The sequence below is a fragment of the Tubulanus polymorphus genome, chromosome 5 (assembly GCF_964204645.1).
Source record: "Tubulanus polymorphus chromosome 5, tnTubPoly1.2, whole genome shotgun sequence".
Taxonomy (NCBI): Eukaryota; Metazoa; Nemertea; class Palaeonemertea; order Tubulaniformes; family Tubulanidae; genus Tubulanus; species Tubulanus polymorphus.
This window is the reverse complement of record NC_134029.1, coordinates 9462007-9489372: the sequence shown is the minus strand read 5'-3', so window position 1 is coordinate 9489372 and position 27366 is coordinate 9462007. Positions and strand designations below refer to the sequence as shown.

Here is a 27366-nt window from a genome sequence, read left to right as displayed (position 1 = left end):
TGAAGAATTATTTATCAAGGATTAAAAAAGCCCAATGGCGCTAAGCAATCATGCCGGTTAACGAATTTGTGAATGAAACTCTCAAAAAATGTCTCCACAAAATCAATAGGAGATTGGGAACAAATTGTTAGGAAGAGATTTTTAGAGGACAGGAATGAGAATGTGGATTTCTGTACCAATATTTTGGAACTCATTTATTAGGACTATGGTTGCTAATAAAAGGTTTATTCACTGTAAAAACTGTTGTATGCAGAAAAAAACGTAAACAAATAATCAAATGTGTACTATTTGAATAAGTAACCTCAGTTTTTGGTTGTTTGCGGCTTGTATCTTCTGTCGTGATTTACGATTGATTGGCCCTATCTAAATCTGTAGCCTGGGAATCCCCTCATCAGCATTCACATACCGGGTACGGCCTCGCATGCCAGCAGTCGTTCTGCTGTCAGCGTCATTTATCCGGGATTCGAATCCAGCCTCAGAATTCATTTACTGTTTGGAACTGTCAGCGCCGGCCCTTACGAACATTAATGGTTTGGTCATAAATTGTCAGAATTCACTGGGTGTTAAATACATGATACTGGTTAGACCAATGATTGGTCTAACCAGTATCATGTATTTAACACCCATTGAATGGTCGTTCAGAATATACGACTTAGGCGCAGTAAGTAACGAATATGACTGAGACATTGCTAACAGATAGGCGATTATCCGACTTGTCCGGCTATGGCTTAGGTGAATACGAAAGCATTACTTTATAGCCTATAGGAAACTGTAAATTTTTTAAATATTGTACCGAGTTGAGCGGTTATACAACTCTGCCGGATCCGACTTAGGCTTAAAAACGTAAACTTAGAGTTTACTGTATTTGATCGATCGGCTGTAGACATGGCGTGTGGTAGCAGTAGTAATGTAGTACTGCATTCATCAGTGCCTTTTAACTGCAATGATTTAGGGGCTCAAACCTGTACAGCTTGAGATCCTGATTGTCGTCGAACGTTGATGTGCCGCATTGAAAATAGCCATAACCTTCCAAAATATGGTTCGTTCATTGGTTCAAGAACACTCCATGTGCTCAGAAAACACTTCTAGTTTCAAAAACATCACAGTAGTGACAATTAAAAACTGCATTGTTATGTTATTGTTACATTTATTGCAAGGTTAAATTAAACCGACTGTTGGGCAACTGGCCCTTGAAGAACCACAGTTCTCCAAATTAGGCCCATGCACTGTTCAGGTTTTATATGGAACATCGTCCAAGACGTTACTTGAAAATGAACTCACAAACAACATGGCCTATTAAACCCTATAGTCCCATCACTATACATTTAAAACTGAATGCCCATATGCAAAACAAATTGTGAATGTCTGAGGTTCAAGGCTGCATAGCACTCCTAGTAAGTTCCTAAACTTACAAGGTATGCAGTTCTATATAGATTCTAGTGAATTCAGATTGAGATTGAATTGGCTATAAGTAAGAAGGAAATTAAACTGATTGATAAATTTGTGGTTTTAAACTCCCTTAGTCTTTAAAAATGATCCAATCATAGCTAAAATAGGTTAAAAGGGGTGGATCTAAGAGGTAGGCTTTCTCTGGGGCACGGTTAGACCCAACCCTTGAGAATCAAGATCCCTAAAAAGAGTCGGCAAAAGTATTTTTGTAAAAATTTTAGTTGTGCAAAAAATTATACTAGGGCCTATAGTATTTGATTAGGCAATTACCAGTGTTCGATGGCCATTGCTGCTCACTTCTCATCAGATGAATCCTGCCCCTTCAAAAATCCTAGATCTTTCCAACGCCAATCATTATAGGGCCTAATCTAATGAGTTTAACATTTTAAGGAAAAAGTGATATGATTGAAAATTATCGATTCTTGCAATTTATACTTTTTTTTAACAATAGTTCACATTGGCGGATCCAGGGGGGGATGTGCACCTGGCCTGCGTCTCCTTTTTTGGCCTAGGCCTACCAAACGTTTCAAAAACAGTCAATAGCATGTCAAAGTAAAGATACACTGCTCAACAATTTGACACAAAATTCGTCATTGTAATATTTTTATTTTTTGCAAAATGTGCTCAGAATGCACCAGAAAGCATCTAATTTTCCAGACGCCCTTGAGGTGCATGGTCGTGCACTGCCTTATACCGCATTGCCATAATTCTAAATTGCTTCTTTGGTACCCCCCTTTCACAAATTCTCGGTTCCACCCCTGATTCAAATGCGCGTTTGTTAAGATTGTAAAACGTTTCAACTGTAGTAGGTATACCGACTGCAAAACAGATTTTTCACCCACTAATGATGATCAATACACTCTGGTAGGCCTACAGGTAGTTGGTGCAGTGCAGACCATGAATTCAGAGTTGTAGTGAGTAACACAATATAAATCGCTCTTCATGTGGGAAACAGGATGCTCAACTAGTAAGCGAAGACATGTTATCTTAACATATGCAATCATAAAGTCTGAACAGCAGCGTTTTGCTTCTATACTCCGTGCTCTTTCCTACACTCTCTCTCGCGCTGTAGTATGATTCAGTTCAAATTCCTCACTGATCAGTAATCTGTTACCTGTGTACAAACAATGTGCATCAACAGCATTCATCAGACTTTATATAGGATGAATTTTGAATATTTTGTGGACCGGTACTTAATTTTACTCATTCTAAGTCATTAAGAAGGGTCATTAAGAAAGTCCTATCACGAGATTTTGGCCTTTATGGGCGAATATGTTTGGAAATCATGAAGTAACATTGTCTGATTTCAATCTTTCTAATCTAAAACCTGGAAGGGTAGAAGTAAAAATGCTGGAAGCAGTTCACAGGAAGCAAATGGCAAATCACAAACCTGAGAAATCTTACGGTATCAAAAATATGTTCATTATAACAATTAATTTCAGAGCTGTCAATCATTTCTTTTATTAGAAATATGTTATTCAAAGTCAGACCTATAAGATATTTTTCACGATATTAGCCGTTCTTGGGTAGTATCAAATAAAATGCTATTTATTTTTACAGTGACTGAAATATCCCTAATCTTCTTCTTTCGAATGATGTGGAATCCACATCTATATGACATTTAAGGATGCCCTGAAAGATAGGTCTCTAGGCTTATACCTCAGGGGAATAGCCAGAATTCCAGAGTTGCAGGTTACAAACAATAGCGACATTCACACAAGATTCTGAGTTTAAAGAAGTTATTCTTATACCGTATTTATGTGGTCTTGAATTTGCCAGGATACTGCGGTTGATAATAAAGACCAATATTGCATTCACACGTCAATCAGAGCTTGATAAGCCCGCTTGAGTTATGCTGAGTATTTTCAAGATGGCATTTCCATGCTATTCTGTTTTCTTGTATTTTCTTATTCATCCTTAACCTGCTATCCTGCTTTCTGAATGGTAGTTTGAATTGCCAATTGGGTGTAGTTCCTTGCTAAAATGCTAAAAATGCCACCTGTGAAAATGGCAAGAAAAAATGCCACCATTGATTTTTCAACAATTTAGAATGAACAAACGATGATTAGAAAATGCTGTCGTTTATTTTCAGACATTTCCACCCAGATTCTATAGGCCTACAGGCCTACGTTCAAAGTAAAATTGATAATTAATTATAAATCTTAGTTATAACTAGGAATAGACATAGGCATTCTTTTATCTTTTTAAGCTAGGAATAAGTATATTATTTGGTTATTTTTCTGAAATAGTAATAGCCATTAGACATATTTTTCTTTTTTTTAAACTAGTCACAGACATAAAAACAAGAACAAGAAAATTAATTTTAATAAATTATTTGACGCTGCGAAAAAAATGTAGAATTTTTGGGATAAGCTAATGTGGGATTGCAAATTTGAAATCGAAGTTTGGGAATTATGAGAGTTGGCGATTGGGTAGGTGATACTGGCCTTTGACTGTAAATAGTGGTTTAATCTTTTTATTAAAAATTGTCAATAACGATAACTTGCAACCGACTTCTCACTTATGCCTCTAAGCTGGTCTGCAACTTCATTGCTTCCGTGGCTGAGGAAAGAGTTCTTCTGATGTCTGCTTTATCATGACTTCGGAGCATATCGTGTGGCCTAGCCCAGTCGGTTTGGCTGCCATCACTCAATACTTGAGCCTGGGTTGTACTGGAGACATTGTCATTTGAAATAACTTGTTCATGTTATTCTGTACGAATTACGCACGTGTTTTGTATGTTGTATTTTCTTATTCTTAAATTTGTAACTTGTGTTTTGTATATTGTATTTTCTTATTTTAGAATTGTAACTTTATTGAATTTGGGAATCGGATCAATAAAGAATTGAATTAAATTGTCCCCTGATACACATGGCATCAGAGGACGCGGAGCCGTATACAACAGCTATGCTATTGTAAATTGCTAATCAAATTGAAGATTGTTCTCATGAAACCTGCATACCCTAATATCGAACATATTTTCTAAAGCATTTGAATATTGAAATCATATGTTTACACATATCCATATTGACCGCTTGTAGCCGCCGATAAAATTCACACCGGCCCTACACAGATCGTAGATAGCTTTGTCATTCCACCAGCATCCCCATGTCAGGGTCTTTCTTTTATCGCTGTGGCTACTCGCACGGACCCGTACGGATTACTCTGGAGGCTATTCCTACGGAACTAGGATCTGTACGCTAATAACTGTTGCTGATTGGCTGATTAATGCCACGCATGCGTACAGAGGTGCGCGACTTAGAAAATTCAAGGAAAGTGTGGAGAATAGAGTTAGAGAAAAATAGAGCGGACTGAGCGATACTCAAACCCGGGCCAGTAAATGACTAGCGCATCATACCACTAGACCACCGAGCTCGCTGACAGTCAGCCGAATGTTTTAACTACATATAGCCTCACCTTACCCTAACCCTATCCCTTCCCGTACGAACCAGAGTAATCCATACGGGTGTGTACGAATAGCCTATGGAATTATTCATACAGGTCCGTACGAGTAGCCACTCCGTTCTTTTATATTAGACTTCCGCATCGTGTATACATCCGCCATTTTGACCGAATGATCCGATTTACTTATCATTTCTATTTATGCCTGCCGCTTCTGATATAATCATACAACCATTACTATTACAGCACGTCTTCTAATGATATTCAATGCAATATAACGTTTCGACGTTCAAATAGAGCTCATTATATAATCACAGGAAGACATTCTACATCTTTGTCAATAATATTTTGCCAAATAGCTTGTATGTGTACACATAGACCTGTGACGTTTTGCAAATCGATTTACGGTTGTTGTTTGTAAAATGACGCTGAATGGTTAACATTGTTTAGGTTTCATAATGGTAACGTTTTATAAGGCATCAAAAAAGAGCTTATGGTAGTTGCTGTAAAGCGTCTCAATTCAACCTGGGAGATAGCAAAAAGATAAATTTGGTTTGTTGTGGATAAGAGTTTAAAACATTGATTTTAGTTATCAATAATTTAATTTTCATGAAACCGGGGTCCTGAAGTCCATCAACGTCATAGATTAATAGCTGATTAGCAATATTGATAATGGACTCTCAAATCAAGAGACGTGAAATGAAAAAGCCATCTTTGATGATCACTATTATAGCATCAGAGCTACAGGTTTCCACAGTTTGTAATGTGCGTTTAGTTCATGTGTTAATACATGCATGGTCTTCATAATCTACTCAGCGCAAATTATCGGTGGCACTGGTTATAGACTCTTAAAACCCATGAGACTTGAAAATAACGGTCAAAATGATTTAGTTTGATGCTTATTGCTAAGGCCACACCAAAAAAACTTTGGCGCTCAGACTGGGTAATCACTAAAATGGGCAGGTAGGCTGGGAATTTTTTTGTTTTTATAGAAAAAAGATATTTCTGGTATTCTTCTGACAGTGGGTAAGTTGCCGTAAATAATTTTTACGGGACCAAATTTCCAGTTAGAAATATCTAGCTAGAATATACAGCTAGAAGACCATCATGTTATACCTCCAAATATGGCGACGGTCTAGGCAGTAGCCTGGCCATCTTGACCAGTCGCTAGATGTTTGCCGGGAAAGATTATCGCCTCTCCGTCTCCATTGATAGCACACGGGAGACGCCAAGTGATCAATTGCTAAAGAATCGCTTAACCCTTTCAGTGCTGACTAATTAATACCCTATAGTGCTGGAGATAATTTGAAAATTTAAAGAAATTCCACCCTAGTGTGTCGAATAACAGGAATACCACTATAGTGCATCTACACCGTGGCGCGGTATATCGTTAGTTACTAATATTTCACTATGTTTGACAGGTGCTGCCATTTTCAAGAGAGATAATTACTAATTACATCAATACACTGCAGTGCGGTGTACTAGCAAAATCTATCACTGATTTATACACCGCATTGCGGTGTAGACGCACTGAAAGGGTTAACGCAGTCGCTGGTTGTTACTAGATTTTCGATGTGCGCGGTGTACTCGCTCACCAGCAACTGGAAATGATCAGTTGCTATTCCGATGTACGCTAGGCTTAAAAACTCACAGAATTTTTATTAGCCCACTTGGGACTTTAGTCCCAGCGGGCTATTGCGTTCACTTTTCGTCCGTCCGTCCGTCCGTCGACGGAATCCAGTTATTTTGGGAAGTTTTGAAGACGCTTCAAGGTAATGTCTTGATATTTGGGTTACACATGTATCTACCCTAGACACATCTTCAGCCCAAAAACTGGCCCTGTCAGAATCAAAATGGCCGACTGGCAGCCATTGTTGTTCGCCAAAATCAGCACTTTTTACACATTTTTGAACTTTTTGAGGGAAATTTTGAAGACGCTTTGATCAATTACCTTGATCTTTCGGATATATGTGAATCCCCCAGGGCCCATCAACATAACAAAAATTGGGTCACCCGGACTCAGGATGGCCGTCCTATGACCTTTTTAGTGCCCAAAAATGTTAATTTTGGCCCAAATTCTGAGTCCTGTAGCTTCCTACTGGTTTGCCATTTCTCATTACAATTTGTGATGGGTATTCTTTGGAAAGGGATGTTTTATACCTGAGACATGTATTTTTCATTAGCCAATTATGACGCAATTGGCGGCCATCTTGGTGTCACAAGTACTCATTCGTAAGTGGGAAAAAGTTTTTCCACATTATATTGATACCTAAGCATATTTTGCTACCACAATCAATTAGAAAGTTGTAGCTCATAACGTGTTCTATGATTGTGGTGAGTTTCAAGGTAATTGGATTTCGTATATGGCCACCAGGGGGTGTTGAATAATACAATATCTTAGCATTTCTTTATTATATTCGTACCTATACATATTTTGTAACTACAATCAATTGGAAAGTTGTAGCTCATGACATCATCTATGATTGTTGCGAGTTTTAAGGACATAAGTTTTTCTATATGGTCACCAGGGGGCGTTGAATAGTAGAATAACTTAGTATTTCCTTATTATATTGGTACCTAAACATATTTTGTTACCATGATCAATTGCAAAGTTGTAGTTCATGACATGTTCTATGCTTGCGGTGAGTTTCGAGGTCATTGGGTTTTGAATATGGTCTCCAGGGGGCGTTGAATAGTAGAATGACTTAGTATTTCCATATTAAATTGGTAACGAGGCATATTTTGTTATCACAATCAATTACAAAATCGTAGCTGCTGACATGTTCTATGATTGTGGTGAGTTTCAATGTCATTGGTTTTTGTAAATGGTCACCAGGGGGCGTTGAATGTTGAAATTGTTAGATTGTTGAGCATTTGAAACCACTTCCCAAGTGGGCATGGTGTCCCTGGACCCCTAGTTTTCATATGAATATTACAATAAATACCGTCCGAGTGGCAGTAATACAGCTGAAGCTCATTCTATTAATCATCAATGATAAGTATGAAGGTATTAGGATTGAGATATAGTTTTATTAGCTGATGATGAAGTTGAACTGAAAATGAATAGAAATAGTTTTTAATCATCCGTTTTGTCCTAAAACTTTGGAGAGTATATAGCCTATCTTCATACCTAGTTGATGATGTTTTCGTATACTGTGTATTCATGCAAGTCTTGCATTTTTTCATACTGAAACATATGCAAAAAGTGTTCATTAGAAATGACACCGGGCCATATGATGATATTTACATGTAGACGTAGGATGCAAAGCCAGTTGCCAGTGATATAAATTGTGCAGAAAAATGTCAGCATACATCTATACCCATAGCGACGTCAGATTTATCACACGGGTACATTTCCAACTTCATTGACAATATTATAAGTCCACAAATACGATATTCCAATTTTCAATCGTATTTTGAATATGAGCCTATATTCTATGGTTCGTTAGTAATTCGGTTTACTTAATTAACAAATTTTTGCATAAGTTAAATCTAACAGCAGCATTGAACGCGAATAACCCGTTAGGGTCTTGCGCGATAGGCCTAATTCAGGTAGGCCTAATAGATGAACAAGCAAAATGTAAAGAATAGCGATCATTCCAGCAAAGCAATCAACATAATAAATATATATCAAGCCATGGCTTAATTTCTCATGAACATTGATTTTGCGCTTTTGAACACATTTTGGCTCTACTGTCATAGAATGGGTTCAACAAATGAACTTATCATAAAAAAATTCGTCTAAACTGGAGAAAATGATTATGGATAATCGATGCAGATAAGCGGTCAATGTTTTTATGTGTTAAATTTGAAAAAACCCCGAGGAAAAAGAATTGTACCTGAACATGAATTTCTAACATTTGTAGAATTTAATCTTTATAGCATTTAACATTTAAGTGTGAAATTGGTACATGATTCCGCACCAGAAACCTCATCTCAGTATGATACTGAGCTGGCAGCATTTGAACACAGACTGGTATTGCTGTATGCTACAATAAGCCAGGGAATGACTGAAGTCTATTTCACGTCAAATTTCATCTTTTTATTCTCCTTCATATAAGAAGCCATTAAAAAGAATGATATAGGCAGTTGTAGTCGTATTGACGCGCACTTTACAATGCGATCATAATTCGCATTTTGCAAAATATAAGAAAATGAAGATAGCATGGATATGCCATCTTGAAAACACTCCCCTCGTGTGAATCCAACTCGCTCTGTAAACACTGGCAAATTCGGCTCTTAGTACGGTACTTTGTAAACCACGAAACTCAGGTTATAAAGGCTGGCTTATGTTGACAAGCAACACGACGCCTACCGACGCAACTGGGTTTATCGCCGATTAGCGGCCTATGAGAGGCCGCCAAGTGCTGCTCTATCGGTTCGACATAAGCCGGCTTGCGACGGCAACCCGACGCCTACCGACTCGTCGCAAGCCGTATCCGGCTTGTTGCCCATGTTCTACTGCGGCCTACGGTAGGCAGACAGTTGCTTTCGATCGCAACCGACATAAGCTCATCTGCGACGCGACGGAACTGAGCGCAAGGGTTCCAGCCAATAAGAGACCGCATATACATAGTACAAATTATGACCGCTAGTTAGCGTCATTCATAATTAGTCATAAACTTTCAAATTCAAATATTTCGAAACGTTAACCAAAGTTTCAGCTCGGCAGATGACTGGACCGAAGATCTAGAAGCGAAATTGGTAGAATTATGGTGTGAGCGGCCATCTTTATATGATGTCGCTAGCTCATTGTATTCAAAACAGAATCAGAAAGATAAAGATCTTAAAGAAATAGATTTTCTAATAGAAATGTATTTCCCAATAATTCAAAATAAATCAAATTTATTCTCAAAATGCTTATCACGTGACCATCTGAGCCGTTGCAGTTGCCAGTAATCGTAACCAACATAAGCAGGGAAGCAACTGGGAGGATCTCGTATCCCGATAGTCGGCCTCAGTTGCTGCTAATCGGAGCGCAGTCGACATAAGCTGGGCTGCGATCGCGGTTGCTCTCAGTTGCATCGGTAGGAGTCGGTAGGCGTCGCGTTGCTTGTCGACATTAGCCAGCCTTAACAGCCACAATGATCATGTATTAATCACTTCATGCCCTGACTTGATTCAGCTAATAGATAATTGATTGTTATTAGCTGTTATCAGCTCTGTCTGAACAACAGGCTGATATTACTTAATCTACACAGGGAAGTGTGATGAGATGGAATACCGACGCTTTTAATTGCCGGATGTAGGCTATTCAATTCAGCCCGTACATCAAAGGTTACCGCAACAGCAGTAAGCTACGCTTATCGAGTGTGTGTTACCAGCTGAACACCAGTCAACATCAACTTTGATTCGGTCGCAGAACAACCCGCAATAGTTTTAGCCCCATAAATGTTCTGCGATCGATACTACGCATGCGCACTGCAGTTCATTGAACCACGTGGAAGTGGCTGTGTATACACATATTTTTCTTTAGAAAATCGGTTGAAATTCAACAATTTCTCGTAAAATTTGTCCAAAAAGGTATGTATTTTTATTCTTCTATATCTCCGAAACCCGGAATCGGAACATTAAGTATTTATATTGTGATTAAAGTCTGTTTTTATGTGTTAAACATATGTTTTTGCCAGTTCGTTCCGATTCCGGGTTTAGCGTTATTTGGGCCTTGAAGATGTCAAATATTTCGGCCCAGACTCGCGCAGCTTTCGTTTCTGACGTCATGTTGCTATGTTACGACACAAACATATACACGAAGTATGATCTTTAAAATGTGTATTTACTACATAATAATGTTACTTAATAACGCTTACATTAGGCCTACAAATTATTGTCCCCCATATAAACCAAGTTGCCTAAATAGCATCAGCAATCTCATTTAATTAACCTTTTCTTGTTTTTAGTCATGGATCTTTGTCAATTGTGTGGAAAAAATGCGAAACCTCCGGATCGTCGTCCTATCGATAAAAATAATTTCAAAAGCCATGTGAAGGAGTTGTTCAACATTGATTTTGATGATGATACTGAACAGTACCCGATATATATCTGTAATATGTGTCGTGTCAAATTACAAAAATGGCGTAAGAACAAAAACGTTAAAAAAACTGTCCCTGTGACTATCACAACATGAAACTTTGCCCACATTTTATCCAAATCTTTCGCAGTGCTTATGTGAATGGCGGAACATAATGTATCTTGAATTTTTGTAAACCACTGGTTAATTCCAAGTCTGGACGGCGACGTATTTGTAGTCAAAATTTTATCGATCGATTTTCCATAATGTACTGCTGCCATTCCATTTGAACTGAATTTAAATACTCGATGGTTAATCACTTCAGTCATAGCCTTTTCCAAATATATAGTGTTCCTGCGAAAATAATAATAATGATTATTATTCTAACATGTACTTATCTGGATTTTTTATATTATGTTTATATATTATTTTCTGTATTCGTTTATTATTTTATAACCTAAAAGGATTGTATTGATTATAAAAATAAATGTAAAAAATACCTGTATGTGTGTTTTCTCGTGTTCAGATCGCAGTCTCTGGTCAGCTGAGCCTGAGAAGTAGCTATATGAAAAAGAAAAGGAAAGAATAAAGTGCCTGCAATTAGGTGGAAACTATTCCGATATTTCATTGATTCAAAAGGAATAACACTCACTAGAATCGGCCGAATTAGTTGATCCTGATCCAGAGGATTCCCGTAATATTTCCGTATCGATCTGAACCAATTTGTCACTATCAAAGAATAGATCGTCAAAATCGTCATCATTTATAATTTCGTTGACAACCGTTGCCATTTTAATACAGCGGAAAGAACCGATATCACGATTGATAAAACACTATATCCGTCTGAAGCGATGTAGAGAGAATCCCACAATGATAACGAAAAAGTCCAAAAATGTTAGTAGTTTATTCAACGTTTCGTCTATGTCCTAATAGTCATCTTCAGAAATAATGAATACTACAGAAATTATGAGAGATATATACAATCCAGAGACAAAGAGACTAATTCAAGTAATCAGAGATGATACTAACTAAAGGAAAATTAACGTAGAAACAGTTACACGCTAAAACAGATTAAAGAGAAGCAGTTAAGAGACAAACTAGGGGGCACTTAAATTTAAGACAATTGTGAATACAAGTTGATCGACTAAAATTGATGAGGGGAAATCAGGTGTTGAGTTTAACCAGTTTACAGAGGAATTTTTATATAAGTTTATTATGGGATGAAAAACCGATATTCGGAAACATCTGAATTATTACGGAGATTCCCGATCTCGCTGGTTATCGCTTATCGGCGCGTTACGTAACAAAGCGCTCGCCTACGAACCGTTATCGGCTTTAGGGCAATTACAACGCACATTCAGCAAGAGCTGCACAATAGCGTCCGTATTCCATCTCATCACACTTCCCTGATCTACACGAGGAAGGTGATCCCAGAATGTACAAGCTGGTAAATGGAACGATGAATCAGTGAACATGATTATATATATAGACTTGATATCGTATCAACGTTACTCCTAAGTTAAGAGAATTAAGCTGTAGATTGGTCTTGACCTGGTATGGCTAAAACTTTCTTTAAGTCATTATGCTTATCTGTTAAAAGGTGCCCATGCATTATGTTTGAGCATGGCCTTTGCAACTGGATGGATGGATTATTCCAAATATTTTATAGTTCCTTATTCCCTTAGCCCCTATCAAGGGTAAAAACAATTTTAGGACACTTGAGACTTAAGCCCCAGCTGCAATCTATCCCAATGGCATCAGGGCCTAATCTGTTCGAGGGAGGATTAACCCTTTCAGTATTGGCCATATACAGTACTCAGTACAGTGGGTGGGAGCGAATGTAGGTAAAACCCCCCCCCGGTAAATATCCCCCCTGGTAAAAATCCCTCAAGGTAAAAATCCCCCCCAGGTAAAAATCCCCCTATATCCACATACATAAGTACATAAGATATTTTATTTTTACTTTTAAACCATAGTTTTTATAGAAAATTTCAAAATTATGATAGTGTCATTTTTGATGCATGTAGCTTGCATGTCGTATATGCTAACTCACAATAATGTCATTTTTATGCACGTAGCATAAATCCCCCAGGTAAAAATCCCCCATAGGTAAAAATCCCCCCTGGTAAAAATCCCCCTATATCCACTTTTCTAGAAAACTAGAGCAGAAAAAATTAACTTTTTACAACATTATTAAGGAATACATAAGTACATAAGATATTTCATTTTTACTTGTAAACCATAGTTTTTATAGAAAATTTCAAAATTATGATAGTGTCATTTTTGATGCATGTAGCTTGCATGTCGTATATGCTAACTCACATAATAATGTCATTTTTATGCTCGTAGCTTGTTAAATGTCACAGATTAACCGAGGTGAATATTGTGACCAACACCACGGAGAAATGCCTCAATTTCAACATCACCATCTCTGTCATTTCTATTGTTTAACTATTTCAAGTGCCTTAAATTATCTTAGGGGTAATCACTCCAGTGCCCATAAAATCAAAGAGGTTAATAACTGTAAATCAAACAAGTTGGCTCTGTGACTAGATAATTCTTAAGGAATAATTATTCATTTTCAACAGTGACCACTCCTAATTAGCCAATTTAGTTTAAATGACCGAATTCAATCAACTGACTCGTACCCCTAGAGTAAGTATTTTGTTTCTACAGTTATTATTATTTATTAAACATTTGGTAACCCGTATGTATTGTGCATTTAATGGAAGGAATCAAGTTAAATAAAGCAATAAAGTGCAATACAATTTTAATCTATATTTTTTTAAACATAAGAGCTGTTGAAAGTGTTGAAAAATTTGTTGAAAAATTTGAGTGAAATCAAATATGGGGGATTTTTACCTAGGGGGGATATTTACCGGGGCGATTTTTACCTGTTACCGGTGGGAGCCACCCACTGTATTGAGCTAGAAATCTAATTTTTTTTTGGTGATTTTACTAAAACCCCTGGTATAAAGGGGTATGAAGTGTTATGAAAGGGGTACTTTACCCACAGAGGGCAATGTAGTGGCCAAACATTTTGGTGATAGAAAATTAATTTATATACTTATTTTGTGCGTCACGTGACCTAATTAGCATAATTAATATAGTTTTTCAGAAAAATATCAATAAGATTCGGATATCCTACCAATTGATAAACAAATACTTACTATTCTGCAGTATGTTCTGATCATTATCTGAGAATTTGATGGTGAAATTCCTTTGATAAAAAAATTATGGCTGTTTTAGAGTATAGCAAGGTGGCATGCACAATTAGAGAAATGTATTAACTTATATTGATCAACTAAATATATTTCAAAATGACTGTTTGTACGTAGCTGAAGTAGCTGAAGTACTTCGAACGTTTTGCGATAGATAGCATATGGGTATTATGAATATTCTCAATGAAAATGTGGTTCACCGGTGGCCCTGTACCATGTATCGAAACCGTGGTACGAAAGTCACCGGTGACCGTGTACCACGTAACAAAAGAGTTAATTTGGATCTGTTATTGTTTACAAGTATGATTTGATAGAGGTTCTGCGTATACAAATCAGTATTTGTTTGAAGGGGTTAATCAATATTTTAGAAGAAATTGATATGATAGTTGTTTTCATTTCTTTCATTGCAGTCTCGTTTTACGGCAATAGTTTCATACGTCAGCCGTTTAAAGATGCCAGCAGCAACAGCAACATCAAAATCCAGTTCAAAACGCAACATCCACACGGGCTGATTTTACTGGCGGCGGGGCGTACGGATTATTTGATTATCCAGCTTGTCGACGGCGATATCAATGTTGAACTGGAACTTGGCTCCGGTAGGACGGTGCTTGTATCGAGGCAGCCACCCGGCGTTCGTTTCGACGACAACAACTGGCATTTTTTGTGGATACAACGTTTGGACGCCGACGTGTTGTTAACGATCGATGGTGAGTACACGACAACGCGTAAAGCGCCCGGACAATTCTTCGAGTTGAACGTCTTGCACGGCATTTTTCTCGGCGGCCTCGGCACGTTCGAACGCGAGCTGCAACTCGGTCGTACATTCCAATATTTTCGCGGCTGTCTGCGTTACGCGCTTTTCAATTCGGTGAACTTGTTCTACGCGGCGCGGCAGCAACAGAATCCGCTGAACGTGCACCACATCTCGTGGGAGTGTAGCGGTGAATTCAGCGCCACGTCCGACCAGCCGTTCAGTTTTCTGTCGGATAAATCGTTCGTCGCGTTTCCAACTATGGACATGCCCGAAGGCGGTCAGTTTTTCTTCGAGTTGAAAACGCGAAGCGACCGAGGAGTGATCGTTTACAACCACGGTAAAAAGGACGAACGCGACTTCTTGGCATTGGAGCTATACGACGGAATGCTGAAGTTATCGATTGATAAAGGCCGGGGTGCGCAGGAATTGATGTCTGATTTACACGTGAATGACGGTATTTGGCATCGAATTACGGTCATGGTTCGTAATTATGCCTTGGAGGTGAACATAGATGGTATAAATAAGGTGTTACGGGCCGACTTCAACGGTGCAGAGTTTCTCGATCTTGGCGGCCATATGTTCATGGGAGGACTGAGTAGTAAAGCGCGTTTGCACGGAATTCGAAATCGGCTCTCGTCGGTTCGTGGCCGAGCGACCGGTTCGATTACCGGCTGCGTGCGTAATTTACGGTACAACGATTTCGCGCTCGTCGGACTGAAAGAGGCGCTGATCACGCAGGACGTGCGACCAAACTGCGCGTGGAAGTATCCGTGCATCAGTAACCCGTGCGTCAGCGGCGCCGAATGCGTCGAGAAGGGATACAACTCGTACGACTGTCGCTGCGACCAGGATATGTGTTTCCGTCCGGAAACGCCGAAGAAGCCAGCAACCGAAATCGTGCACGTAACGCCATTATACGTAAACGAAAGCGGGCGCACTTCCATCACGACGACGCATGTGAACTTCGTGTTTCAATATTGGCTGTACAACATCGACGAGTCAGCCATCGTTTTCCGAATCGTGTTGACGCCGGTGCATGGCGTCGTGGAGGTCGACGTGCCGAGGCGACCCGATCCGAACGTGTTCACGTTGAGCGATCTGAACGCGAACAAAGTGCACTACTCACACGACGGTTCGGAAACTCTCAGCGACAGTTTTCAGTTCACCGTTGAGATTCTCGGACAGAAACTGTTCGCCGAAAAGCCATTTTTCACGCTGGCGATCGCGATCATGCCTAAGAACGACCGGCCCGTCATCGAGCTGGTCAAAGATTCGACGTTGACCGTAATATTGTTCACGAAGCAACCGATAACGCCCGAGATCATCAACGTTTTCGACGGCGACGACAATCCGCGGAATTTGAAATTGCTGATCGAATACGAAGGCTCGACGAATGGTGGGTATTTCGAAAAGCTATCGCGTTCGGGAAGTGCCGTTTCGTCGTTTACACAAGAGGAGATCATACGACAACAGATCGTTTACACGAATCTCGGAAGCAGGCAGCAGCGCGTGCGTCTGCGAGTTTCTGACGGCGAGATCACGAGCGAGGAGAAGACGTTGACGATCATTGGCACGAATTTGGAAATCACGCCCGTCAAGAATACCGGCTTGAGTAGTTACGAACCGGGATCAGCGACGGCTATTGACGCGGCGAATCTGGCATTCACAACGAACATTCCGAATCGTAAAATTGATTTAAAATATCACATAACCAAGGCACCACGATTCGGCGAGATTCAGATTCGAAAATATGCCGAAGAAAATACGTGGGAACGAGCCGATTCGTTCGCTCAACGACATTTGAAAAATGGAAAAATTAGGTACTTACAAACCGACTTGTACACGCATCCTAAAATGGATGAATTTCGATTTTACGTCCGTGGCATGAGCACAAGCAGCGAGGAATACGTATTTCGCATCGAGTATCTACATGGTGGCATTCGTATATTGCATAATAACAAGCTGCAAATACACGGCGTTATTGAGGTGAAACTAACTAATGATCACCTGACCGCTCAGACAGTCGATAACGCGGACGCCGATCTGATTTTATATCAAATCATTACTCCGCCGCGATACGGACGTTTGTACTTGGCGAAAAATCCGTCTGCTTCGATAGAAAACCAGGAGGACTTCCTTCGCGCGAATTCGCAATTCACCCAACGTGACATCGACCGCGACATCGTAATCTACCGTTTGTCGCAGGTTTCGTACTACGCGTTTGACGACGACATGCGAATTAAGATCGTCGGCCCGAATGATGTCGAGTCGGACGTGATCACGTTCTATTTCGCGTACGAACCTGACCACAAAAATACGACTTTCGTCAATAACGGATTGCGAAACGTGCTCGAAGGACGCCGCGGTCGCATCACGCACGAGGAGCTGTACGTCGAATCGTCGGACGGTCGCAACTATCAGTTCTCGCTGGAAACGTCGCCGCAGCACGGCGTCATCGAGCACATCGACCCGCGAACGAATCGCATCCTTAACCCGAACGCATCGTCGTTTACGAACCGAGACATCCGTGACGGCGCCATCTTTTATCACCACGACAATTCGGAAAGCGAGGATGACTCGTTCGATTTCATCGCTACGGCAATGTTGGTGCGCGGCGAGTCGCAGCAAGAGGTCACTGAATTCATGGATACGTTTCGCATCAAGATCACGTTACGTAACGATAACGCTCCAATTCGAGTGGTCGATCGCGTTTTTCAAGTCGTAACGAACCAAGGTAGAGTGATAACGAATAAAGATATCAATTTCAAAGACCCGGATATTAATTTCGACGCCGCGAAATTGCAATACAACATACACCGAATAGCGAACGGACGAATTGTGCTGGCGAAAAATCATTCAGCGCGAATAAATCACTTTACGCAGCAAGATCTCGAGACGGGTAAATTGTATTTCAGTCACAGCGGCGTTTCGTATTCGCGTACGGAAATCTCGGTGACGGACACAGAGTTTTACACGCAAGCGATATTCGAGGTGCGTGCGTCGCCGCCGTTCATACACCTTGCCAACAACACGGGAATCATGGTCGAAAAGGGCAAATACGCAGTGATATCGGCGCTGAACTTGAGCATCGAAACGAACCTCGATGCGATTGATCATCGCGTTTTTTTCGTCGTGTCGAAACTGCCGCGATATGGCCAGCTAATCAAAGTCAACGAATTCGTGCGCCAATTCACGATGGCCGACGTGCGGCGCGGCGATATTCTCTACGAGCACAATCCGCGCGGTCTGATGAACGACAGTTTCGACTTCGACGTGCGCATCGGTAGTGTCGCCGTGACGAAAACGATGAAGGTGAAGGTCTACACGGAGAATTTCGTGCATCCGCCGACGATCGTTCACAATAAAGTACTCGTCGTCCGCGAAGGCGACGTGACGAAATTGCGCCCGGATATTCTGACGGTTACGCACAAAGATACGCCACCGGAAAATATCGTATATAAAATAACAGTGCAACCGTCCTACGGCAATCTGTATTTACAGCCTCGAGCGGGCAATATCGACTCGAAAGTAATCAAGCGTATAATGGCGTTCACGCAAGAGGATATCGACAGCGGACTTCTCGTTTACGCGCAGAGAGTTCCTGATGAAACGACCGACCAGTTCACATTCGACGTTACGAACGGAATCAAAGTTCTGCAGGGCATCGATTTCGTGTTTGAGATCATCCCGAAAACGATTCTTGTCACTGTTGGCAACACGTCAGTCACGGAAGGCGGTACGCTGCGATTGTCTTCAAGAGCAATCAGAGTCGAGGACGCGTTGGTCGCCGACGAGCTGATCACGTACGTCGTGATTCGCGCGCCACTGCACGGGTGGATCGAAGATGCGAAAACGCCAAACGAAATGATCACGCGTTTCACGTCGTCGCAACTCGAGAAAAAGCAGATACAATACACGCACGACAACAACGAAACGCTTTCGGATCACTTCACGATCGTCGCGATATCGCGATCGTTGCATAAACAAAGCTACCCGTACACCGTTTACGTCGACGTGTTGCCGGTAAACGACGAATATCCCGAAATCGTCGTTAATGATCAGCTGAAAATCTGGACCGGTTCGACGATGATTCTAACACGACATCATCTGCTAACCGTCGATAAAGACACGGGCCCGAGCAAACTGACGTACGAAGTGCACAAATCAACCATACGTGGCGGTTATATTGCGTTGAATACCAGCCCGGAAAGACGAGTGTTTAAATTCACGCAAGCACAAATCGATGAGGGACAGGTTGCGTTCGTACACGATGGTAAGTTTTTCTAGGCATGATTAGGGTTTTACTTGGTGCTTACGGTTGATGAATGTAAAACAGTGGGTTTCTAGTCTACCTTTGAATTTCTGTTGGCTTATTCGATCAGGTAACATCGAAGCAGCAACTGGAAAGCACTTACTAGAAGTCAATCAAATTAACCTCTGAAATGACCGGCTTTACCAAAGTTGACTACTTTTTTAAGTAGCAGGGTGGCCACTTACCTGGAAATCAAGGAAAAATCAGGGAATAATCTTTTCTTTAAAAAGTGAGGGAATTTTAAATGGCCACCCTGAAACTTCGGCCTTTGATGGTTAGTTCATCAAAGTAGGCCTGTATTTAGGTCAACTGTGTTTTACTTGCCATAGTAGTGATGAAAATGAACTTCATTTTGAATGAGTTGTACTATTGTTGAATCTGGCGGGATGATAGTTGGTGGCTCCTCATTAACTTTTGATATTTAATTAATATTTTCAGGATCTGAGAAACGAGGTGGTTTTCAGTTTCACGTTACAGACGGAGTGAATTCCGGTAATCGGCATCGATTCTCAATCGTTTCTCGACAACTGCAATTGATCCTCAAGAAAAACAAACAGTTGGAAGTTTTCCCGACGATGAAACAAACGATCACGAAAGGCCATCTGCTCGCGAAGACCAACGATGCCAACCAGACGAACGAGATCATTTTCACGTTGCAGTCGAAACCGGAATTCGGACAAATTCTACGCGACCAACAGCCGACGGAAACGTTTCGACAGGACGAAATCGACGCCGGAATCATACAATACTGGCACACCGAGCCGTCGACATCATGGGAGATCATCGACAGTTTCATGTTCGAGATATCGACGGAGTACGCGAACAGCGTGAATCACATCCAGTTTAATATTCATATCTCGTACGAGAGTTTGAACAGCGAAAACCAGGCGCATTTGATCGGCACGTCGAAACTAGTCATACCCGAGGGCGGAAACGCGACGCTGACACGGGACAATTTGAATATTACGAAATTGTTGGATCAGCTGCACGAAAGCGGCCGTCGTAATGCGTACGTGTGTTACGTGATCAAAGATCCGCCGAAACACGGAGATTTGATGTTCGATGGCCACGAAGTGTCGGTCGGCACGGTTTTCTTACAAGAGGACATCAATCTCGGGCGTATGTTGTACGTACACGACGACTCCGACACGCTGAACGATACGTTCGAGTATATCGTACACGTCGGCGCTCGCGAAGAATCTCATCTCGCGAAAGAGAAATTGAAAACGCACGACGGCACGGCATTCGCGATCGAAATTCTTCCCGTCGACGATCAACCGTTGATTCTCGTCACCCAAACTCCGACGCTGAAAATCATCCAAGGTCAATCGGCGATAATTACGAAAGAGATTCTCGAAGTTCGCGACGAGGATTCTTCACCGGCTGAAATATCGTACACGATTCTGAACAGGCCAAACGTCGGTCATCTTGTTTATGTCGACTACCCAGACACGCATATTCGTCAGTTCACGCAGAAAGATATCAACAACAATCGAGTTGTATTCGTACACAACGGATTGAGTTATAAGCCGAAGGGTAATATGTATTTTCGAGTGTCCGTCAACGATGTCATGCCGATTTTCAAAATGTTCGACTTTAAAATCGAGATGCTTCGATTGGAAGTGAAAACGTCAAACTTGGTGATCACGCAAGGCCAATCAGCCGTTCTTATAACGCCCGATAATATTCACACGGTTACCAATGATAAGCGTGAAAATATCAAATTCAACGTGACGAAGTTGCCGAAATTCGGTAAGCTGTTCATTCATGATGATCCGGTGCACCAGTTCTCGCAGCCTGATGTTGATAAACACGCGTTGTTGTATGTGCAGACGGATCTGACAGCCTCGTCCGATTCGCTCGTCTTGACCGTTTACAACCAACGCTTCTCGTTGGAGAATAAGTTCATGAACATCACCGTGCGTCCGTTGTTAAAAATGAACGCAATGAACGCTTCGTACGGACGAAGTTTACCGATTACGACCGACGTTTTAGACGCGAGCGAACTCGCAAAACTCACGGGCAGCGACCCGACGTACGAGTTATTAAAGTTGCCGCGTCTTGGACGCATCGTTCGAAGCAGAAAGCGAGTGGTTCGCGATGCGAACTCAAACGATTTCGACGCGATTAAATCATTCACGCACCGTGATGTAGTGAATAATGTGATTTTCTATGAGACAAAACCATTGAGTAATATGGCCGCAAAACAGGACAAATTTGCTTTCAAAATCGATGCGGAATTCGCCCAGCCGGCCATCGAGATGTTAGTCATAAATGTCAGTCCGCCGCCAGATGAACCAAATTTGACGAAAGCTGTTTCAATAAGTACGACCACGCCGCCATCACCATCAGCGGTCGAACCTACAGATATCAAAGAAGTGAAAGGCTTTGGAATAGGGCATGATCAACTACTTATTATATTTCTCGTTGTCGGTTTGGTGTTGATCGCGGCGGTCATTCTGATTTTAGTAAAATGTATTCACAAGCCGCGCAAAAAACGCGTGCAAGATAACAAGAAAGTAGCACCGCAAACCGGGTTCGAGCAGCCCAATTCATTAGAATCGTCGCAGGTCGGTTCACGCGCCGGAACACTGACGCTTCCACCGCCTGCTTATAACAATCGGGATGTTCCGCGAATCAGAGTTACTCATGATCCGCCCTCTTTGTCATCCGATCCGTCGCCGTATTCAGTGACACCGCAACGATCGCGTACACCGTCCGAAGTCACTGGGTACGGCGACACGATACGCAAAGCGCCGGTACGCGTTACCCCGCTCTACGATATGGAGGAGACGCAGGTGAAAACGCCGATAGGTCACGGCAGCATCCGATCAAATCGGTCGCCAACTGATCACGTTACGTTCGAGTGGGAAGCGTGCGACCCCGATTTACTTCAACACGTGCGGACAACGAATCCCGTTTTGAAGGACAGCAAATACTGGGTATGAATCAATCAATCAACACTCCGTTCAGAATTTATACGAAAAGGAAATATGATAATGATAACAGTAAAATTGTTATAATCGATATTATTATAACAATCGGCTTAATCTGAATTTTGATATATTGCAGACATTATTTATGGTCTACCTATACATAGATGTATTCTAGATTTGGATTTAAGTCTGAATTTCACATAAACCATATTTATTGCATTAGTCCAAACAGTCTGGATTAAATCGGTGTATTTGAATCAATGTTCTCTCCACAAACACATATCCACAGTCTCGATCCAGTGCCATATTGTATGGTTACAGTGAAAAACAATATGGAGGTTGGATTACATCTGCCTAACCGACTTGGCCACCAAATGTCACGTAACAATAATACTGTCCAACATGTTTTTTGTACTTGAAAATTGATTCAAATTCACCTACTGGGTTTTCTGTGTAATTTTTTCACTGTTATTTATGAAGTGTGATCGATCAAAATTACAAAAGCAATATGTAGTTTATAACAATCAACCAAAAGTATCTTTTGTGATCAAGTCTCTTACAGTAGAATAATATAATGGTGCTATATTTGATATTATTATTCGTTCAAAATTCATAATCGATGGACAATTCTTATCTTAATCAGCAAATGATTATCGATCAAAAAATGATGCCTCACCTGAGATTTTCTGATGATTACTATGTATGTAGATACCAAGCAGTTTTGGCGTATTCAAATCTTAGTGTAGAGATAAATTTTATATAGTGGAACGTCATTGTTACAAACATAGACTGCTACCAATGCAACATTCAAATTTGAGCGCAAATTTGAAGGCTACAGTATCCATATTTTTTTAGGTCCTGGTTTAAAAACATGCACTTCAAAATAAGACAATGTTTCAAATTTCATAATTTTTCAGCTGCTTATCATGGAAGCATAGTTTTAGCCTCTGTTGTATTATTGTGCTGAGTTAGGTCATTGGTTTCTGTGTATAGGAATAACAGAATTCCATTTATATATTGGTTGGTATGCATATTTTGTAACCACATTCAATTGCAAAAGTAGTTGCTTATGACATTATTATCGTGATAAGTTTCTGCATCATAAATTCACTATGGGGTGTAAAATTATGAGATTGTTGAACATTTCTTGTCATTTTCAGGTGGGCATGGTGTCCTTGGACCCATGTGTCAACTTTCGAGTTTACAATAATGATGTTCCACTGTAGATTGTGCCGTATGTTTTAACGTTGGTGTAACTGTCTCAAATCTGAACAAATGTTTTTGTATTGCACATAAAATCAAATGTTGTATCCGTAAAATCTGAATATGTACGTAATCATACACATGTTTGTCCAATACTCATAATTAATTAATATTCTATGGAAATATTGTTGTTTTTACATAAGCTCGAAATGCTTTGAACTTAGTTCAGTCCACAAATGGGCTAAAATGATAGGTCTTGATTATCTGGGTCAGTTGCAGAAAAATTATTGAAGGAAAATTGAAAAAATTACAAAGATACAGTAGAGTACGCATAAGTCGGATACGCTTTACTCGGATATACGCATATGTCGGTCAATTTCTGAAGTCCCAGTCCATTTGGGAATAAGATAGTACAAAATGCACGATTAAGTTGGATTTCATAAATCCAATTCGGATAGAATGTCTCGGTCCAATTGAGAAATTGTATTACATTTTTGTATATCTAACTCGGATCCAAAATTTCAAGATCTGTCTTAACTGAATAACGCATAGGCAGCATATCTTTGTTAATCATTAGTGTTGGTAGAACAGGCAAGTCACTTTATACTGATTTGATTCATGTTCATTTTGCCAAGCGATTAGCTCGGTAGTACCATGGACTATAAAGCAAAGTCAATAGTAGGCCGACAATGTTGTCGACTGATTCAATATGCTTAGAGCAGAGAACAAAATAACAGGTGCCAAGCATCCTTCCGGTACAGATGAGTTGGCTGTAGTACCCGTGGGTTTGACAGTTTTGCCGGCAGTTTCGCGCGCAAACGCTCACACAGATCGTTTGAATTAGGATTTTTGTCACACTGTATGTAAATTAATAAGTCTAAGCAAAAAATGTTCTTTTCATTCCTACAAAAATGAAAACATATGGTATATGTTTATCACATTTAAGTATGTATTTTATTGCATACAGGTATCTTCTTAAATACAAAGCAAATTTTTCAAATACGTGTAATATGGAATACTCATAGTCGGACTAAAATGACAGTCCCAACTGATCCAACTTATGCGTACTCTACTGTTGAACAATTTAATCCCAGTAGGTGCCTGGAGGTATGTATGGTATGTATAAAGACAGAATCAGTGCTAGTTTTTTTTAAGTCTCAACTCGGAATGAAGGAAGAACCTGTCTGCCTTTGCATGATGCATAGACTGTCCGGTATTATTTTACATATTTTGCTCCCATGTTTTTTGTTTGTTTTGCATCCATCCAAGGTATTTTATTTACAGTTGTCAGTATTTTGTCTAGTCATTTATTTATTTGTATTTTGTTGTTATAGTTTTTTTTAACGGTGTCAAACCGTATGAGATTTGTAAACAAAGTATTACGTGGTATTTCATGACAATAAAAAGGCTGGCTCCGTGCGATTCTGGTTGTTATTATTTCCTTATTTTTATACATATTTTAAGTGCTGTGAGGTAGTTATTTTAGTCATGTAAATTTACAGGAGCCAGCTCCATAGTTGTGAGTTAAGAGTTATATCTACCGTACGTTACAATTTGTTCATTTTCAATGAATTAACTCAAAATCAAATCTTGACTCATAACTGTGTAACTGAATCCAGGGGCCAGTTTTATAGACTGGTATCAACATTAATCTGGGGGTTAGAAATTATAGTTAGAGCTAGTCCCCGGGTTGAAATTTATACTAGTCTATAAAACCAGCCCCAGAATTTAAGTCAATTTAGATATTTAACCTTGATATATTTACTGAAATTATTGTTGAATTCGATTTTCGGTTTGGTCAGCCATTAAATACTGCATGCACTTTTTGTATGCATTATTGTATTCAACAATCCGATGTGGACCTATCGACTAAAATTTGAGAGAAATCTCAAAATTTTCAAAAACAATCATATATATTTCTAATGTTATTTCATATGTTATGAATGAAGCTACTCGTAAGACATCAAATACTTAAACATCGCACTAGTTTCTGGTAAAAATAATACTCCTACTGGCAAAAATATTGTGTAAACATATTGCTATTATTGTTCTGCATATACTAACTAGACCCCTTCCGCATTTGTACTTTTATAGGTATCAATCTGCTGCATTGACCTTTCTCCGAATCTGGCTCCACTGTGACCTAGGGACCGATCATTACCAAATTTTGTGTGCGTGGTCCAGCAGCTACAAAGTTGCATAAAAAGTATAATGAAGTAAATGAAACAGCAGAGCTACTGGTATATCCGCCAACTGGCTGCTTGTTGATCATCCATCCTTGGACATTTGATTGAAAATGAATTTCCAACTGGACCATTAACCTGTACGTGGTTTATGACCATATTTTCAAAGTGTTCACAATGGCCAATTGACACTACTGGTGAATATTTGATGGGGGTAGGTCCAGGGCTGCAGATTGATACCCGTATTCATAGATTGATGATTTGTGTATGAGCTGTACTGTCAAGTTTAATTCATGTCGGCAAGTATATATTAACCTGGGCCCGGTTTCATAGACTGGGTATCAAAGTTATCCCTAGGGGTAAATCCTCAATTTGGGTGAGAGCTAGCTACGGGTCATTTCAACTCATACGCTATAGAAGGTTTGACTGCATAAATCGATCACTCAATTCCTCAGTATTGAAGATTTAGTTGCTTAGTATAACTCTTTGCTTAAAAGCGAGCTACATATCAAGTATTTTTGTCTGTGGCTGCCATTATGTATATATAAATATGTACCAATATGTTTAGGCCTTTAATGATATGTATGTGTTCATATTGTGTACTCGTAATTGAGAAAGGTTTATTGAACAATGCTACATTTAACGCTCCCTTTATAAAGTATCCCTTAAGTATGCGATATTTTGCTTATTTTGCTAAACCCTCCCCGATGTTTGCGTTTTGATCGTTATGAAAGATTAGGCCTAACCTGAGTAAGGTTTTACCCCGTAAACCATCCCGTGTACTTTCGAAAATTCCAAAATTTGTGAAGTGAAGTTCTTAGTCGCGTTTGTATATTTATAACAGTATACATAAATTGAATAAAATTCTGTGTCCAGAGATCGGCAAAAGATATTTTTTCAAATTTTTAACCACAGATACTGCGATAGATTTTATGTTACACTAGGCATTGTGAGTGAATTAGGCTGTATATCCATGTGTATATACAGCACTGGATTGTTAAGCGTTTCCTTCTATCCATACTTCATTTATTTTTCCACTATGTAGAGTGTACATGTGCCTCTATCTGTAAGTATATAGTGACTTTTTTAATGAAAGCAAATTTTTCATGTCATGTTGGGTACCATCGTTTGAGATCAAAACTGTTGAAATATAACTTAGAAACAAATTTCTGAATTATTTGCGTTATTCTTGTTGTTTGAATTGATTACGGTATCCTTATACACATGGACAGCTGTTGGTTTTTACAAAAACATACAGTAGGCAATGCATATCTCCGATGTCTTGGGACCATTTGCTATTCCTGAAGCCGGCAAGGTAATTTTTGTATTGATAGAGTTTAAGATTTTTTCTGGCCTTGTGTGAGCAATGGGATATTCTGAGGTACACCTAAGATATGAGGAGTCTATTGTACATCCTTCAAGGGACTGAAGCTGAATGAACATAACAAGATTCAGCTATGATACAAAAACCCATGAGATATATTAAAATATGATGAATAAGAATTAATATTGAAAATGTACTACTGCCAGTAAATAACTATTTGTACCTCTATATAAGTTAGTAGTTTATCATTGAATGAGACCATCATAAGCATTTGGACAAATTGTGTTCTTCTTGATCTCAACTTGCCCATGGAACTGGGCCCAACTTAGCCATCCATTAATCCATTTCAGTATATATTTACTAGCTAAAGTAGAGCAAAATATTGTGAACCAAGTGGTTAGTGTTACACTCGGGGATACCACCAGAGTATGTATGAACTCTACACTGGGTATACCTAGGCAAATTTTGACCCGAAGTTACAACTGCCATACAGTAGGCATGCTCCCTCGGCAGGGATTCGAACCTGATGACATCACTACACTCAGCCACAGCACGAACCCCTGCCACAATCG

General features: G+C 39.9%; 1 protein-coding gene across 1 annotated transcript; it reads left to right on the top strand.

Annotated features, from left to right (window-relative positions):
- Window positions 1–14297: 14297 nt before the first annotated feature.
- LOC141906213 (chondroitin sulfate proteoglycan 4-like) lies at window positions 14298–26623 on the top strand. Its single transcript, XM_074795454.1, has 3 exons — window positions 14298–14343; window positions 14397–19109; window positions 19587–26623. The coding sequence occupies exons 1-3, from the start codon at window positions 14298–14300 to the stop codon at window positions 22094–22096; spliced, it is 7269 nt and encodes a 2422-aa protein (XP_074651555.1). The 3' UTR covers window positions 22097–26623.
- The last annotated feature ends 743 nt before the right edge of the window (window positions 26624–27366 follow it).

Bases quoted from the DNA above. Each gene is read 5' to 3' on its own strand.
- LOC141906213 (XM_074795454.1), top strand. From the start codon at position 14,298: ATGTATCGAAACCGTGGTACGAAAGTCACCGGTGACCGTGTACCAC. The intron at 14,344-14,396 runs GTAACAAAAGAG...ATGATTTGATAG, and splicing joins CACCGGTGACCGTGTACCAC to AGGTTCTGCGTATACAAATC. The intron at 19,110-19,586 runs GTAAGTTTTTCT...TAATATTTTCAG, and splicing joins GGTTGCGTTCGTACACGATG to GATCTGAGAAACGAGGTGGT.